The 18112-nt window shown below is 42.3% G+C and overlaps 2 protein-coding genes across 2 annotated transcripts; one reads left to right on the top strand and one right to left on the bottom strand.

Moving 5' to 3' along the window:
- Positions 1-2243: 2243 nt before the first annotated feature.
- LOC115176835 (sialic acid-binding Ig-like lectin 15) lies at positions 2244-3864 on the top strand. Its single transcript, XM_029737162.1, has 3 exons — positions 2244-2340; positions 2756-3151; positions 3350-3864. Exons 1-3 carry the CDS (start codon positions 2286-2288, stop codon positions 3769-3771), a joined length of 873 nt encoding a protein of 290 aa, XP_029593022.1. The 5' UTR covers positions 2244-2285; the 3' UTR covers positions 3772-3864.
- A 567-nt stretch (positions 3865-4431) lies between these two features.
- On the bottom strand, positions 4432-18083 carry LOC115176834 (IgGFc-binding protein). The gene is made up of 5 exons (XM_029737161.1): positions 17986-18083; positions 11494-11652; positions 9895-10023; positions 5459-6664; positions 4432-5294 (listed from the first exon to the last, which is right to left on the bottom strand). The coding sequence occupies exons 3-5, from the start codon at positions 9959-9961 to the stop codon at positions 4870-4872; spliced, it is 1698 nt and encodes a 565-aa protein (XP_029593021.1). The 5' UTR covers positions 9962-10023; positions 11494-11652; positions 17986-18083; the 3' UTR covers positions 4432-4869.
- Positions 18084-18112: the final 29 nt, after the last annotated feature.

Genomic DNA, 18112 nt, shown 5'->3' with positions numbered 1-18112 from the left:
ACTCTATGTGAAGGAGATGTGTCGTGCTGCATGAGGCAAATGGTGGTCACACCAGATACTGACTGGTTTTCTGATCCACGCCCCTAGTTTTTATTTAAGGTATCTGTGACCAACAGATGCATACAGTATCTGTATTCCCAGTCATGTGAAATCCATAGATTAGGGCTTAATGAATTTATTTCAATTTACCAATTCCCTTACATGAACTGTAGTACTGTAAAATCTTTGAAATTGTGGCATGTTGCGTTTATATTTTTGTTCAGTATTTAAAAAAAAATGAAAATCTGAAATATCTTGAGTCAATACCTTTGTTATGACAAGCCTAAATAAATTCAGGAGTAAAAATGTGCTTAACAAGTCACATAATAAGTTGCATGGACTCACTCTGTGTGCAATAATAGTGTTGAACATGATTTTTGAATGACTACCTCATCTCTGTACCCCACACGTACAATTATCTGTAAGGCCACTCAGTCGAGCAGTGAATTTCAAACACAGATTCAACCACAAAGACCAGGGAGGTTTTCCAATGCCTTGCAAAGAAGGGCACCTATTGGTAGATGTGTATAAATAAATAAAAAGCAGACGTTGAATATTCCTTTGAGCATGGTGAAGTTATTACACTTTGGATGGTGTATCAATACACCCAGTCACTACACAGATACAGATGTCCTTCCTAACTCGCCAGAGAGGAAGGAAACCGCTCATGGATTTCACCATGAGGTCAACGGTGATTTTAAAACAGTTAGTTTACATCAAATCAAATTGTATTGGTCACATACACATATTTAGCCGATGTTATTGTGGGTGTAGCGAAATGCTTGTGTTCCTAGCTCCAACAGTGCAGTAGTAGCTAAGAATTCACAACAATATACAAAAATTGTTTTATTTCACCAGGTAGGCCAGTTGAGAACAAGTTCTCATTTACAACTACAAATCTAAAAGTAAAAGAATGGAATTAAGAAATATATAAATATTAAGACGAGCAATGTCAGAGTGGTATAGACTAAAATACAGTAGAATAGAATACAGTATATACATGTGAAATGAGTAAAGCAGTATGTATACATTATCAAAGAGACTAGTGTTCCATTATTAAAGTGGCCCGTAATTGGGAGTCCCATAGGGCGGCACACAATTGTCCCAGCGTCGTCCAGGTTTGGCCGGTGTAGGCCGTCATTGTAAATAAAAAAAAATCTTAACTGACTTGCCTAGTTAAATAAAGGTAAACAAATAGATAATAATAAAATAGGAGAAAACTATTTGATAGGAGAAAACTGAGGATGGATCAACAACATTGTAGTTACTCCTCAATACTAACCTAATTGACAGAGTGAAAAGGAGGAAGTCTGTACAGAATAAAAATATTTCAAAACATGCATCCTGTTTGCAATAAGGCACTAAAGTAAAACAGCAAAAAAATGTTGCAAAGAAATTGACTTTGTCCTGAATACAAAGTATTATGTTTGGGGAAAATCCAACACAACACATTACTGGGTACCCCTCCTCATATTTTCAATCATGGTGGTGGCTGCATCATGTTATGAGGACAATGAAGTTTTTATGAGGAAAAAAGGCAAAATCCTTTCTACCGGACACTGGGAGACAAATTCACCTTTCAGCAGAACAATAACCTAAAACACAAGACAAAATATACACTGGAGTTGCTTACCAAGACGACATTGAATGTTCCTGAGTGGCCGAGTTTCAGTTTTGACTGAAATCGGCTTGAAAATGTATGGCGACTTGAAAATGGCTGTCTAGCAATGATCAACAACCAACTTGACAGAACTTAAAGATTTAAAAAAATAATGAATGTGCACATATTGTTCAATCCAGGGGTGCAAAGCTCTTAGAGAGAAAGACTCAAACCCAGAAAAACTCACTGCTGTAATCACTGCCAAAGGTGATTCTAACATGTATTAACTCACAGGCTTGAATACTTATGAAATCAAGATATATTAGTGTTTATTTTTATGACTACATTTTTTCATAATTATTCTTCCACTTTGACAGAGTATTTTGTGTAGATCGTTGACCTACAAAGAAATCCATTTTAATCCCACTTTGTAACACAACAAAATGTGGAAAAAGTCAAGGGGTGTGAATAATTTTTGTGTATAGGACAGTGTGTTAGATGAGGGAAATATGCTATAGAATCTCATATGATCTGTACTGGAATGACTGGCAGCCACGGGACAGTGTCTGAGAAACAGTGAGTCAGGTGAGGAGACAAACATAGAATCCTCGCTGCATACGCTACCCTTAACACAGCAGTCTCAAGCATGGACACCCGGTCACTCTGCAGAATGGTGAATCTCCTAATGTGTTTCATGGAAGGTAAGTAGGCTACAGATGGACTCGCGGCTACAGCATATGTGGATCAAATATTTGTCAGACAAACTGTGGGGTCACACTATTCAGAGATGTCATTTTGCACTGCTTTTATCAGAAGCAAATGGAAAACAGAAAGCAAAGTTAGATCAAAGTGAACTTTTTTCTTTAAGTCTGTTAATCCTTCCTCATTTTCAAAGCATGACCGATTTGGACACCACTATCAGATTGACATTTTGCTTACAGGAATACGGAACGCTTCCAGTATGTGTTTTTAAACCATAGTTGGAGTTTGATTAAACATACTTTAAATTGCACAGTAATACAAAGTTTGTATCACTGTGCAATTTAAAGTATCATATACCAGCTCCATCTCTCCATCTGTCCTGAGCATTAATAACATGTATTATGACACATCCAGCCCTGGACGCTGCTTCGAACGATGACGGCTGGTCCATGAAGGTTCAGGCGGAGGTGCGTGCCATGGAGGGCTACCCGGTGGTGCTGCCTTGCTCCTTCACCCATCCCCACCACACGCTACACTCCTCCCTGCAGGTGGTGTGGCGGCTGGGCCACGGCCAGGGCTCTACGGTGCTCTACCACTGCTCCTCTCCCACCGGGGCCAGGACCTGCCAGCCAGACCCCCAGCAGGACCAGCGTTATCGCCTGGAGGGGAACCCCCGAGAGCACGACCTCTCCCTGCGCATCAACAGCGCCGCCCTGCAGGACAACGGACGCTACTACTGCCGTGTGGAGGTCCCCGGACACGCACACGCCAGCTACGAGGATAAGATGGGCACACGGCTTAGAGTGGAGGGTAGGGGGATTCTGTATATGATGAGTACACTGTAGAATGTAGTACTACACAGTTTGTTTTAGACCTTGAAAGCGATCTAATATGTCAACTCTGTATGGGTTTGTTTGTTTGTCTAATTGTAGATGGATTTATGCGTATTTCATGGATATGATTGTAATGATTTGGGGTGTCTGTGTTTGCCATGGCTTTCATGGTTAGCTGCCCCACGAATCCTGGGACTGTCAGTGGAGGGCAGTGAGGAAGCTGGCTACAGGGCTCAGTGTCGTGTCCAGGGCTCTCCCCTACCTGACGTCCAGTGGCTGGGACCTGATGAGCTCATGGAAGGCTCCGACATCTCGCCCCTCTCCCAGGAGTCCCTCGAGCAACATCACACCACCAGCCAGCTCCGGGATGTCCTCCCTGGGCAGCAGTACACATGTAGTGCCTCCAACCCCCTGGGGAAGGACCAGGCCACCCTGTACATGCTGCCCCCCAGGCAGGTGCAGGTCTCTGGGGAGGCCCCTCCGCTGCTGCTCCTGCTCTCCCTCTCCCTGGGGTTCAAGGTGCTCCTGCTGCTGGGGATGGTAGTCTGTCTGCCGCAGGGAGGAGGCCCAGCCTGGCTCAGATGCTGGTACAAATGATACACTGTTTGCATACGCATACGCACATACAAATGTTTTAACTTCTCATACATTTTTCCGTTTGCCTTCAATAAACAATACATTATGGACCTATTTGCATGTAATTAGATCCCACCTCATTCCCTACCAAGGGTTTATATGTAATGAATAGAGTGTAAATCATTAGTTTATTGTTTATGAATCCAACTCATTGGTTGAAATGTTGTGATCATCTAACTATTTGTCAAGCCTCAAAATGGAGGCAACACACAAAACCGCTGTACATTTAAAGGTGAGGATGGTGTTTTTATGGTGGTTTAAAGAATACAGCACAAGCATAGCTTCTTATACAAATATGCCACATTTAATGTCATTTAAGGTAATATAACAAGCTGCCATGTGGGGAATAGTACTTTAGGTGTCTCGTTTGAGCAAGTTTTTATCTTGTTCATGATACCATGTCTTGTTGAGGCGTTTTGACTGATTTCACATCTATGCTAATACGGCTACAATTAGCTATCTAGCTAACCGATAACTGTAACAATGTATTTGAGAGACAAGTGCTCATTGTGCAAATGTATTTGTTTTTTCTAAACATTTGGAGATGAAATATAGTTTACATGTTGTCAATAGTCTAAGCCAACCACGTGTTTCGCCCCATAATTGCACGTGTGTCGGTTTTGCTGCTAAACAACCAACCAGTTTATAACATGTGCAAAAGGAAAACATTTATCTAGTTAACTCCTCAGTATTTCAATTCACGTTACACCTTATCAAAGACTTTACACAAGACTACAGTAGATAAGAAAAATACACTATATTTCATAGATTTGATACAATCAGGTTTGGACCTGTAATATGAATAACAAGTAAAAACAGTCTTATTTGTCAAGAAGTTCTAGATCAGAGACATCAGAATGACTTTATCCAGATATATGCCTCAACTCCAAATATAGAAAAACACCAGACAGTCAGTTTCAATCATTCTGGATTGAGACATACAGTATAGCTGTTCAGAGAATATATATCTTATGAAATGCCCTTCACAAAGGAGCTTGAATCTAGTGAGTATAATGTATGAAGGGTCCTACAGAAAGGGACGTGGTCAAGTATAGAGCTCTACTGAAGGGGGAAGTGTAGTGGCTCTCTGTAGCAGACGGCTGGGAGAGCTTCACAGCAGCTCTGGTCGCTCCAGGTATAGTTTCCCTGGGGGTCCAGTGTCATCATGGCACACTGGCCCTGTATGGGGGTCCCTGGCTCGTCCTGGGCCCAGTGGCTGAAGGACACAGCAGCCTTGCTCAGCCAGTACCACTGTCCTGTCAGTGAGCTCCGACGGAGGCCTATCCACACCTGACCCTGCGTCTGTCCCTGAATCTGGGTCTCAGACTCCCTCAGTTTATTGGTCACTTGAAGTAGAAACTCTTCTGTGTTCAGGCTGACCAGACTGTAGCCCTGATCTTGGCAGTACTTCAGAGACTCGGGCCAGCCACCCTGCTCGTCCCCAAGTGTCACAACCTCTGGCCTCAGCAAACAGCCCTTAGAATCTGTACACACACACACACACACACACACACACACACACACACACACACGAGAGCAATCAATATATTCCTATAAAAAAAATACAAAAAAACTGGCCTACAACAGACATGAATGATATACATAATTCACAGCAATACAACTCTATGAAACCTCTACAGCACCATACCTGGATCTGTGCTGACGCTGGCAGCCGGATTCCCAAAAACCATGCCGTTTGTCTCTCCCAAGTAGTAAGCAGCCATTTTGGAGGAACTATGCCAGATGACATGCTTTGTGTAGTCTGTCCCAAAGTCAACGAGTGCCCAGGAGTACTCGGTCCCCATCATGGGAGTCCATGTGACATCCAGGGCTGTGTTCCCCTGATGCACCCCCTCTGTCTGGGCTGTGGGGGCTACTAACAGGGCCTGGTTCTTCATGGCGTTGAGGGAGGGGAGGAGGTAGCAGGAGGAGAAGCTATGCGTTGGGATGAGGCTGAGTAGTAGGCCTGGCCTGTGGAGGGTCAGGGAGACAAGACTGGAGGTCTTGACCAGGGAGGAGCCACCAGGGAGGAAGGGATAGAAGGGCAGCTCGTGGGAAGACTGCAGTTGGAGGGGCTCTGTGGGGGGTCCGCTGAGTAAACTCACACTTTGGTTGGTCGTCAGCAGAAAGGTAGTTTCATTCAAAGCGCCATTCTCCAAAGAGGGGTGCACGAGGTATTCTGACCCCCACGCTGTGACGGGGTACAGAGGGCTGAACAGAAAACTACAGGTGCAGTTAGTTGTGGCAGCGCATGGGTGGCTGTACAGAACTGCCACGGGGTGGTCGGCCAACACGTGTGGCTCTGGCAGCGATCTATTCAGCCAGAGTTGAACCAGTTGGAACGGCTGGAGTGAGACAGTCTCGTTCTCACCTGCTGGCCCTGAGATGGTGACCTCGTTAGTTTCTTTATTGTTTATGATGATGAGCCTAAACAAATGGTTCCCTGGGTCTATTTGAGGCTGAGGATGCTTCATCTCAGGTATAGGGGGGACATGGTACTCTGTACCCAAGCTCTCCACCGGTGGGACTACCGTGGTCTGGATGCTTTCACCTCTTTGGCTGATGGCAAGGACAATGATGTCGTTGTTGCTGGTCACATGGATTGTGTTGTTAGAGAACTTTGACCTCTTGAGTTCTGCACTTGCCTGAATCACAACTTCCTGTGCTGCATTCAGGTTCCTGGTATCTGTGGAACCCAGTTCCTTCATTTTCACAATTACCGAGGTGTCACTGTGTAGTGCTGTGATTACAATTCTGTTGTAAGGCTGAGTGGGATGGTAAAAGGCGATGTTCTCCGGGAATGCAGTGATGAACTCTTTGCCAAAGCTATTAGGAAAAGAGAGTGCTGTGGACACTAAAGAGGGGTAGAAACTGCTAAAACATCAATTTTCATATGCAAACAAAACAATTCTGCTCCAGAATAAGATTATTTAATCAACAAAAATCCCTAAACATGTCGACAGAGTTAAGAGTCTGTGTTCCATACTGTTTAACTAATAAAGGAAATTGTATTTTAGGTGACTATGTGCTGTTGATGACAGAGGTGGACAACGCTCCAATACTACTAGTGTCATACCAGCAGAGGGGGACATACTACAGGCCTGATCAGCCTGTTTTCCTTTCATTCAACACAACAGGCTCATCTCAATAGTGTTAAGTGGCTTCCTTTCCTATATCTCCAGAAATCTGAAAGGACAGGATAGGTGAAAGCTACAGTACCAGTCAAAAGTTTGGACACACCTACTGTACTCATTCAAGGGTTTATTTTCTAATAGTGAAGACATCAAAACTATGAAATAACACATATGGAATCATGTAGTAACCAAAAAAAGTATTAAACAAATCAAAATATATTTAATATTATTTGAGATTATTCAAAGTAGCCACCCTTTGCCTTGATGACAGCTTTGCACACTCTTGGCATTCTCTCAACCAGCTTCATGAGGCAGTCACCTGGAATGCATTTCAATTAACAGGTGTGCTTAATGGAATTTCTTTCCTTCTTAATGTGTTTGAGCCAATCAGTTGTGTTGTGACAAGGTAGGGGTGGTATACAGAAGATAGCCCTATTTGGTAAAAGACCAAGTCCATATTATGGCAAGAACAGCTCAAATAAGCAAAGAGAGATGACAGTCCATCATTACTTTAAGACATGAAGGTCAGTCAATACGGAAAATGTCAATAACTTTGATCGTTTCTTCAAGTGCAGTCGCAAAAACCATCAAGCGCTATGATGAAACTAGCTCTCATGAGGAACACAATAGGAATGGAAGGCCCAGAGTTACCTCTGCTGCAGAGGATAAGTTCATTAGAGTTACCAGCCTCAGAAATTGCAGCCCAAATAAACACTTCAGAGTTCAAGTAACAGACACATCTCAACATCAACTGTTCAGAGGAGACTACGTGAATCAGGCCTTCCTGGTCGAATTGCTGCAAAGAAACCACTACTAAAGCACACCAATAATAAGAAGAGACTTGCTTGGGCCAAGAAACATGAGCAATGGACATTAGACCGGTGGAAAATAAAACTTTATTTTGTCATATGCGCTGAATACAACAGGAACCGTGAAATGCTTACTTACAATCCCTTAACCAACAATTCAGTTCAAGAAAGAGTTAAGAAAATATTTACCAAATAAACAAAAGTAAAAAAATAATAAAAAGTAACACAAAGAAATAACAATAATGAGGTTATATACAGGGGGTACCGGTACCAAGGGGAGTGTCAATGTAAATAGTCCAGGTGGCCATTTGATTAGTTGTTCAGCAGTCTTATGGCTTGAGGAGTAGAAGCTGTTAAGGAGCCTTTTGGTCCTAGACTTGGCGCTCCGGTACCGCTTGCCGTGCGGTAGCCGAGAGAACAGTCTATGTGACTGGGTGACTGGAGTCTGATATTTTTTGGGGCTTTCCTCTGACACCGCCGAGTATATAGGTCCTGGATGGAAGGAAGCTTGGCCCCAGTGATGTACTGGGCCGTACGCAATACCCTCTGCAGCGCATTATGGTCAGATGCCGAGCAGTTGTCATACCAGGCGGTGATGCAACTGGTCAGGATGCTCTCGATGGTGCAGCTGTAGAACGTTTTGAGGATCTGGGGACCCATGGCAAATATTTTCAGTCTCCTGAGGGGGAAAAGGTGTTGTCATGCCCTCTTCACAACTGTCTTGGTGTGTTTGGACCATGATAGTTTGTTGGTGATGTGGACACCAAGTAACTTAACTCTCGACCCTCTCCACTTCAGCCCTATCAATATTAATTGGGGCCTGTTCGGCCCGCCTATTCCTGTAGTCCACGACCATCTCATTTGTCTTGCTCACATTGAGTGAGAGGTTGTTGTCCTGGCACCACACTGCCACATCTCTGACCTCCTCCCTATAGGCAGTCTCATTCTGTCGGTGATCAGGCCTACCACTGTTGTGTCGTCAGCAAACGAAATGATGGTGTTGGAGTCGTGTTTGGCCATGCAGTTGTGGGTGAACAGGGAGTACAGGAGGGGACTAAGCGCGCACCCCCGAGGGGCTCCAGTGTTGAGGATCAGTGTGGCAGACGTGTTGTTGCTTACCCTTACCACCTGGAGGCGGCCCATCAGGATGTCCAGGATCCAGTTGCATAGGGAGGTGTTCAGTCCCATGGTCCTTTGGTCTGATGAGTCCAAATGTGAGATTTGTGGTTCCAACCGCCGTGTCTTTGTGAGATGCAGAGTAGGTGAACAGATGATCTCTGCATGTGTAGTTCACCCCGTGAAGCATTGAGGAGGAGGTGTGATGGTGCTTCGCTCATGACACTGTCAGTGATTTATTTAGAATTCAAGGCACACTTAACGAGCATGGCTACCACAGCATTCTGCAGTGATATGCCATCCCATCTGGTTTGCGCTTAGAGGGACTATCATTTGTTTTTCAACAGAACAATGACCCAACACACCTCCAGGCTGTGTAAGGGCTATTTGACCAAGAAGCAGTGATGGAGTGCTGCATCAGATGACCTGGCCTCCACAATCACCCAACCTCAACCCAATTGAGATGGTTTGGGATGAGTTGGACCACAGAGTGAAGGAAAAGCAGCCAACAAGTGCTCAGCATATGTGGGAACTCCTTCAAGACTGTTGGAAAAGCATTCCAAGTGAAGCTAATTGAGAGAATGCCAAGAGTGTGCAAAGCTGTCATCAAGGCAAAGGGTTGCTACTTTGAAGAATCTCAAATATAAAATATATTTTGATTTGTTTAACACCTTTTTGGTTACTACATGATTCCATGTGTTATTTAATAGCTTTAATGTCTTCGCTATTATTCTACAATGTAGAAAATAGTAAAAATAAAGAAAAACCCTGGAATGAGTAGGTGTGTCTAAACTTTGGACTGGTACTGTATATTGACAGGATAGGTGAAAGCTATATGGTGGGTGAATTTGCTTCCATCCTGTTCAGCCAGTTTTTCAAAGGAGATGATGAGATGTATTTATTGAGATGAACCCAGTTTGTATTTTCTTCAGCATTTACAGCATCTCTAATGACAGAGTCACTTTGTAAAAGGTCATAAAACAGGTCACAGTCGTGTAGAAAGATACTGTATGGGATTGGTTCACCTGAGTCAAAGGCTGCCAGTACCAGGAGAATGACTGGCACCACTCCCATGGTTGTGACGAGGGCCATGGCCGCTAAAGCCAGATGGGAGCAGGGATGGTGTCAGATGGGTCGGTTGGCAGGTAACTGGGCTGTGAAGGCAAATATTTATTTAATTTGTTACAATTTCAGAAACATAGCAAAACAGTCCTGTCATCTAATATTTATGTGGCCGTTGGTTGTGGTTGTTTAGGTACTGTATGTTTAGGTAGCAGCTTTGGTTAGGCACACTGTGGGTTGTTTACATATCAACCAATTTCCCTTAGCCCAAATTTGACCATATGCTTTGGCAAAGACAACATTGGAAACAGGAGGCCTACAGGCCAACTCCTGTTGTTGCCATGGCAGGTCTATGAGGACAGGAAGTCATTTGCATCTCTGACAGGTCCTGTCATTTGAGAAAGGTGTGTAGCCAAAGTTGATGGATAAGGCTAGTTTTAACATAAATAGGCAATAGCATAAATACTTTGAGTGAAAACGATTGAGCCTAAATCTGTGACAAGTGAATTCCAGCCTTACTCAGACTATTATACAGATTTTTACTAAAGTTAATACAGTAAATACACTGAGTGTACAAAACATTAGGAACACCTTCCTTATATTGAATTACACCCCCTTTGCCCTCAGAACAGCCTCAATTTGACGGGCATAGACTCTACAAGACATCGAAAGCGTTCCACAGGGATGCTGGACTATGTTGATTACAACAGTTGTGTCAATTTGGCTGGATGTCCTAATACTTGTACACTGTGTATATTTGGGTATCTCCAATCGAGCAAAATAGTTTTAGTGGCCCCCCTTTTGATGGCGGAGAGAAACATGTACGCTTTAAAGTACATTTACTGCAATTCTACACATTTTGCCATGGGGATGAGAGACATTTTGTAGTTTTAAAGCACATTTTCTGCAATTCTTCCCATTTTACCTTAGGGTGGAGATTTAAAAAAATGCAGTTTTAAAGCTAATTTCATGCAATTCTACACATTTTTCCATGACTTATGCCATGTTAATGATATCTGAGTGAGAGTGACTAATAAAATCAATGGGGCCCCCTGGTGGTCAGGACCCCTGAGAATGTGCCCTGCGTTCCCGGTTGGTATTCGGCCATGATTACTACAAGTTTATATAACTGGCTAGACCAACTTTCCAATCTAAAATTGTTACCTGACATGGCTAATTGAGTGACTGTCAGTGAATGACAAAACAAGTGAAAAACTGATGATGCACAACCAAATTTCAAGTTTGCACCTTGTGTATTCTACTATTCTAACTCTCAACATTAAGTTGAGACCCCGACTGAGTTCGGGGCCCCTAAGCGCCCGCTTATGTTGCTTATGCCTAGAGCTGGCCCTGGGGATCTCTTCAGAAATACATTTTTCATAAACACCACTCTTGTTCATTACTTTCCTTGTATTAACTTTAATTGTTTTTTTTTTATTTAAGCATTATTACAGATTATTTATACAGAATAGTTATTTAATAAGATTGAGTTATTTAAAAAAGCTATCAAACATTGGTATGCTACATTTGTAGAAGCTTAAAGACAGTCTGTATCCTCTTACCTTGGGGCAGAAACACTCTCTTCACCTTCCCTCAGTTAACTGACTCTAGTTAGACTCTCTGTCTTGCTTTTTCCTCCTTGGAAACACTGACACATTTGACAGTCAAACTCTTGACATTTGACAACTTCTTTGCATGGAAGCAGACAGAGGCCTGGAAGACTGGGATGTGAGGGTGAAAGGTGACAAAGGAAAGGTTAAGTAAATGGTCATAGCACCTGCACTATGACACATCCAATTCCATTTAATAGCTTGTTGCCACTACTACATATCGGCACTCTGTTGAATTGTATACATCTTTAAAAGTAATGTTGAAATTCAGTTTTAAATGATTTTAAATGACTGAAAATGAAACGGAGTCGACCCCACTTCTTTAAAATGTTTGTAAAACATTGTCTGGCACAACTCTGTCTTTTTTGGCCTCTAGCCTACCAGGTTGAAGTATATTAAAGCAATAAGGCCTGAGGGGGTGTGGTACATGGCCATTGGTTGCAATATGAAAGCGGTCAACTGATTAATCTGCATTTTTGGACGCCGATTTTGGCCGATTAAATTGCATTCCACAAGGAAACTACGTGGCAGGCTGACCACCTGTTACGCGAATGCAGCAAGGAGCCAAGGTAAGTTGCTAGCTAGCATTAAACTTATCTTATAAAAAAAACAATCAATCTTCACAATCACTAGTTAACTACACATGGTTGATGATACTACTAGGTTAACTAGCTTGTCCTGCGTTGCATATAATCAATGCGGCGCCTGTTAATTTATCATCGAATCACAGTCTACCTTGCCAAACAGGTGATGTTTTAACAAAAGTGCATTCGCGAAAAAAAGCACAATCGTTGCACGACTGTACCTAACCATAAACATCAATGCCTTTCTTAAAATCAACACACAGAAGTATATATTTTTAAACCTGCATATTTAGTTAAAAGAAATTAATGTGGCAATATTAACTTGTGTTTATTGCACGCAGAGTCAGGGTATATGGAACAGTTTGGGCCGCCTGGCTCGTTGCGAACTAATTTGCCAGAATTCTACATAATTATGACATAACATTTAAGGTTGTGTAACGTAACAGCAATATTTACACTTATGGATGCCACCCGTTAGATAAAATATGGAACGGTTCCGTATTTCACTGAAAGAATAAACTTTTTGTTTTCGAAATGATAGTTTCTGGATTTTACCATATTAATGCCCAAAGGCTCGTATTTCTGTGTTTATTGCATTATAATTAAGTCTAGGATTTGATATTTGATAGAGCAGTCTGACTGAGCGGTGGTAGGCAGCAGCAGGCTCGTAAATATTGTAACGACCCGGTATTGTGTTCTGTGTTTGTGGGTGTGTTATGGTTCTCATGGCTACTAGCAGGGGTTAAATATGTCAGGACAGAGGGAAAGGTTGGGGGGTATGATGGGTAATCCCGCAGGATTTGGAAAAGCATAAATAGGGATTACTGTCTCATCTTTCTCTCTCTTTCTGTTCGGGCCTTGATCTGTTCCTATGGGAGTGACCCTGAACTCGACATGGTATAATTGTGTACGTTCGGTATTTAGCGCCGTGGGCTGTGGCCAGAACAATAGCCCAGTTTAGGAATAAACCTGTGTTCTGACCTGCACACCTGGAGTCCGTCTCTTTTCCTTTTATGACCCAGCCGGGTCATTACAATATTCATTCAAACTCACTGCGTTTGTCAGCAGCTCTTAGCAATGCTTGACAGCACTGTTTATGACTTCAAGCCTATCAACTCCTGAGATTAGGCTGGTAATACTAAAGTGCCTATAAGAACATCCAATAGTCAAAGGTATATGAAATACAAATGGTATAGAGAGAAATAGTCGACACGTCATAATTCCTATAATAACTACAACCTAAAACTTCTTAACTGGGAATATTGAACCACCAGATTCATATGTTCTCATGTTCTGAACAAGGAACTTAAAACATTAGCTTTTTTTTTACACTGTGTTTTTGCATTATTTAAACCAAATTGAGCATGTTTCATTATTTATTTGAGACTAAATAGATTTTATTTACATCTTATAAAATCGGTATTGGCTTTTTTTGGTCCTCCAATAAATCGGTATCGGCGTTGAAAAATCATAATCGGTCGACCCCTAATATAAATGGTACATGGCCACGCAGAGTGCCTGGATACAGCCCTTAGCCGTGGTATATTGGATATATACCACAAACCCTCGAGGTGCCTTATTGCTATTATAAACTGGCTACCAACGTAATTAGATGTAAAAATCAAAGTTGTCATACCTGTGGTATACCACGGCTTTCAGACAAATCAGCATTCAGGGCTCGAACCACCCAGTTTATAATATAGTATAACATGGGGGTGATTGGGCTTTATTTTAAAAGGGGTTTCTTATCAACACCAAACGTGTGTGTGTCTACAGTGTACCAAAAACAGTCACTTTGAATAGTAAATGAGCTTTCAAATCATTGTGCACACAATTTCCATAGAAGAAGCACAAACCAAACTGAATAGTCATCTGAAATATCTGAACACTTAAATCTGAGTCTGTGCAGAGAAGCCTATTTGGTATTGATAAGGGGACCAGATGTAGTCACTAGAATAGAGGGACTCAACACCGACTGCTGCTTCATTTTAAAGTGGCAATCTGCAGCTCCAACAATAACAAAGCGGACACCTGCCACTGAGGGGTGGGGCTGGATAAATGTTACCACTCAAATTCATGGAGAGCAATGATACCAGTACTGACCATCCATGACATCAAAATAATAGTTTTACCATGTTGAGGCTATAACATGGTTACATTTATATTGTTTATTAAGGAATAAAACAAGCTTTCGGGTTCTGATGGGGAACATCAACTGAACTAAGCTCAAAGTATTTATACGTTATATTCTTCAAGACTCAATGGATATATTTAAAATTAAAACATTTAAAATATTAAAATTATGAATGCCACGTTCAAAACAACAGGGAACTCGAAAAAAATGAGCTCTGACGGGGAAATATCGATTTGAAAGGTCATCCAACTCGGAATTCCAACTCGGGAACTAGGGCCTCTTTCTAAGAGCGCCAACTTTCTGACCTGAAGATTACTGACGTCATGATTTGACCTCGTATTTTTCAGAGGCATTTATAAGTTAGAGTGCATTCAGATCCCTTAACTTTTTTCACATTTTGTTAGACTTATTCTAAAATTGATTCAATGTTTTAATCCATAATGACAAAGCGATAACAGTTTTCTAGACATTTTTGCAAATGTATTAAAAATAAAAAACAAATACCTTATTTACGTAAGTATTTAGACACTTTGCTATGAGACTCAAAATTGAGCTCAGGTGCATCCTGTTTCCATGAATCATCCTTTAGATGTTTCTACAACTTGGAATCCACCTGTGGTACTGTAAATTCAATGAATTGGACATGATTTGGAAAGGCACACACACACGTCTATATAAAAGGTCCCACAGTTGACAGTGCATGTCAGAGCAAAAACTAAGCCATGAGGTCGAAGGAATTGTGAGCTTCGAGACAGGATTGTGTCGATGCACAGATCTGGCGAAGGGTACCAAAAGATTTCTGCAGCATTGAAGGTCCCCAAGTACACAGTGGCCTCCATCATTCTTAAATGGAAGAAGTTTGGAACCACCAAGACTCTTCCTAGAGCTGGCCGCCTGGCCAAACTGAGCAATCAGGGGGAGAAGGGCCTTGTTCAGGGAGGTGACCAAGAACCCAATGGTGACTCTGATAGAGCTCCAGAGTTCCTCTGTGGAGATGGGAGAACCTTCCAGAAGGACAACCATCTCTACAGCACTCCACCAATCAGGCCTTTAAGGTAGAGTGGCCAGACAGAAGACACTCCTCAGTAAAAGGCATGACAGTCCGCTTGGAGTTTGCCAAAAGACAACTAAAGGAGTCCGACTATGAAGAACAAGATTCTCTGGTCTAATGAAGTGTCACGTCTGGAGGAAACCAGGCACCGCTCATCACCTGGCCAATACCAATCCTTACAGTGAAGCATGGTGGTGGCAGCATCATGCTGTGGGGATGCTTTTCAGCAGGATGGACTGAGAGACTAGTCACAATTGAGAGAAAGATGAACAGAACAAAGTACAGAGAAATCCTTGATGAAAACCTGCTCCAGAGCGCTCAGGACCTCAGACTGGGGTGAAGGTTCACCTTCCAACAGGACAACGACCCTTGGCACACAGCCAAGACAACGCAAATCAAATCAAAGTTTATTTGTCACGTGCACCGAATACAACAGGTGTAGACCTTACAGTGAAATGCTTACTTACAGGCTCTAACCAATAGTGCAAAAAAGGTATTAGGTGAACAATAGGTAGGTAAAGAAATAAAACAACAGTAAAAAGACAGGCTATATACAGTGGCGAGGCTATAAAAGTAGCGAGGCTTCATACAGACACCGGTTAGTCAGGCTGATTGAGGTAGTATGTACATGTAGATATGGTTAAAGAGACTATGCATATATGATGAACAGAGAGTAGCAGTAGCGTAAAAGAGGGGTTGGCGGGTGGCGGGACACAATGCAGACAGCCCGGTTAGCCAATGTGCGGGAGCACTGGTTGGTCGGCCCAATTGAGGTAGTATGTACATGAATGTATAGTTAAAGTGACTATGCATATATGATAAACAGAGAGTAGCAGCAGCGTAAAGAGGGGTTGGGGGGGGGCACACAATGCAAATAGTCCGGGTAGCCATTTGATTACCTGCTCAGGAGTCTTATGGCTTGGGGGTAGAAACTGTTGAGAAGCCTTTTTGTCCTAGACTTGGCACTCCGGTACCGCTTACCATGCGGTAATAGAGAGAACAGTCTATGACTGGGGTAGCTGGGGTCTTGGCCATTTTTTAGGGCCTTCCTCTGACACCGCCTGGTGTAGAGGTCCTGGATGGCAGGCAAGCTTAGCCCCAGTGATGTACTGGGCCATACGCACTACCCTCTGAATTGCCTTGCAGTCAGAGGCCGAGCAAATCTTTTTAGTTTCCTGAGGGGGAATAGGCTTTGTCGTGCCCTCTTCACGACTGTCTTGGTGTGTTTGGACCATTCTAGTTTGTTGTTGATGTGGTCACCGAGGAACTTGAAGCTCTCAACCTGCTCCACTACAGCCCCGTCGATGAGAATGGGGGCGTGCTCGGTCCTCCTTTTCCTGTAGTGAACTGGCTTCGGGACAAGAGTGGCTTTGGGACAAGTCTCAAGGTCCTTGAGTGGCCCAGCCAGAGTCTGGATTAGAACCCGATCGAACATCTCTGGAGACCTGAAAATAGCTGTGCAGCAATGCTCCTCATCCAACTTGACAGAGCTTGAGAAGAATGGGAAAAACTCCCCAAATACAGGTGTGCCAAGCTTGTAGCATCATAGCCAAGAAGACTCGAGGCTGTAATCGCTGCCAAAGGTGCTTCAACAAAGTACTGAGTCAAGGGTCTGGATACTTTTGTAAAATGTGATTAGTTTTTTTTTATATTGGTAATACATTTGCAAACATTTCTAAACCTGTTTTTTGCATTGTCATTATGGGGCATTGTGTGTAGATTGATGAGGGAAAAAACTATTTAATCAATTTTAGAATAAGGCTGTAATGTTACAAAATGTGGAAAAAGGCAAGGGGTCTGAATACTTTCTGAATGCACTGTATATTCGTCAAGACTCAATGGATATTAATTTAAAAAGTCTAAAAATGGATAAAGCAATGGCAGATTGCCCCTTTAAATCAAAATAGTGACTGTCTGTAGTGTGAGCTGTATGTTTTGTATGCATTTTAGTGTACTAGCAGATCAGTGATACTACTTCTGTTCATCACCAAGCAATGTAGCTACAACAACTTGTCAAAGATCGAGGCCAACCAATACAGCTACAATGTAGTAACTTTATTGCTTTCCTTCAACAACTTCATTTCCATTACAAAAAAAATTCAAATCGTTCATTTACGTTATCCCTCGGTTCCCGCCATACCAACCTCATAAGAATAGTACAGATATCATTCATTGTACAGTTTAAGAACAATTCATTAAAAACTTCACTGATATCAAACCTAATGGCAACATTTCAGGCCCCCACTTTATAGGGGACTGACATGTCTAGTCACACGGTGCTGAAAGATCGCCTGTCCTCAGTGATCGTCACTGGTTTCGGAGTTTCACATAGCAATACTATGACAATTTATTCTGTGTTCTATTGTTGAACAGCGTAGGGAAGATACTGAGAAAAAGGCACCTTGGACTGCTCTTAACAAGCTCCCCAGTAGACCATGTTTCCTAGTCCCAGCCTGCTTAATTACTCAACTACCAAGAGATAATGCACACCAAGGCAGCGCCAGTGGTGGAAAAAGTACCCAAATGTCATACTTGAGTAAAAGTAAAGTTACCTTAATAGAAAATGACTCAAGTAAAAGTCACCCAGTAAAATACTACTTGAGTAAAAGTCTACATTTTGGTTTTAAAATGTACTTAAGTATCAAAAGTAAATGTAATTGCTAAAATATACTTACGTATCAAAGCAAAAGTAAGACTAATTTAAAATTCCTTATATTAAGCAAACCAGACGGTACAATTCTTGTTTTTTAAATTTACGGATAGCCAGGGCACACTCCAACACTCAGACATCATTTACAAATT

The sequence above is a fragment of the Salmo trutta genome, chromosome 37 (assembly GCF_901001165.1).
Source record: "Salmo trutta chromosome 37, fSalTru1.1, whole genome shotgun sequence".
Classification (NCBI taxonomy): Eukaryota; Metazoa; Chordata; class Actinopteri; order Salmoniformes; family Salmonidae; genus Salmo; species Salmo trutta.
This window is presented reverse-complemented; position numbering and strand designations above follow the sequence as displayed.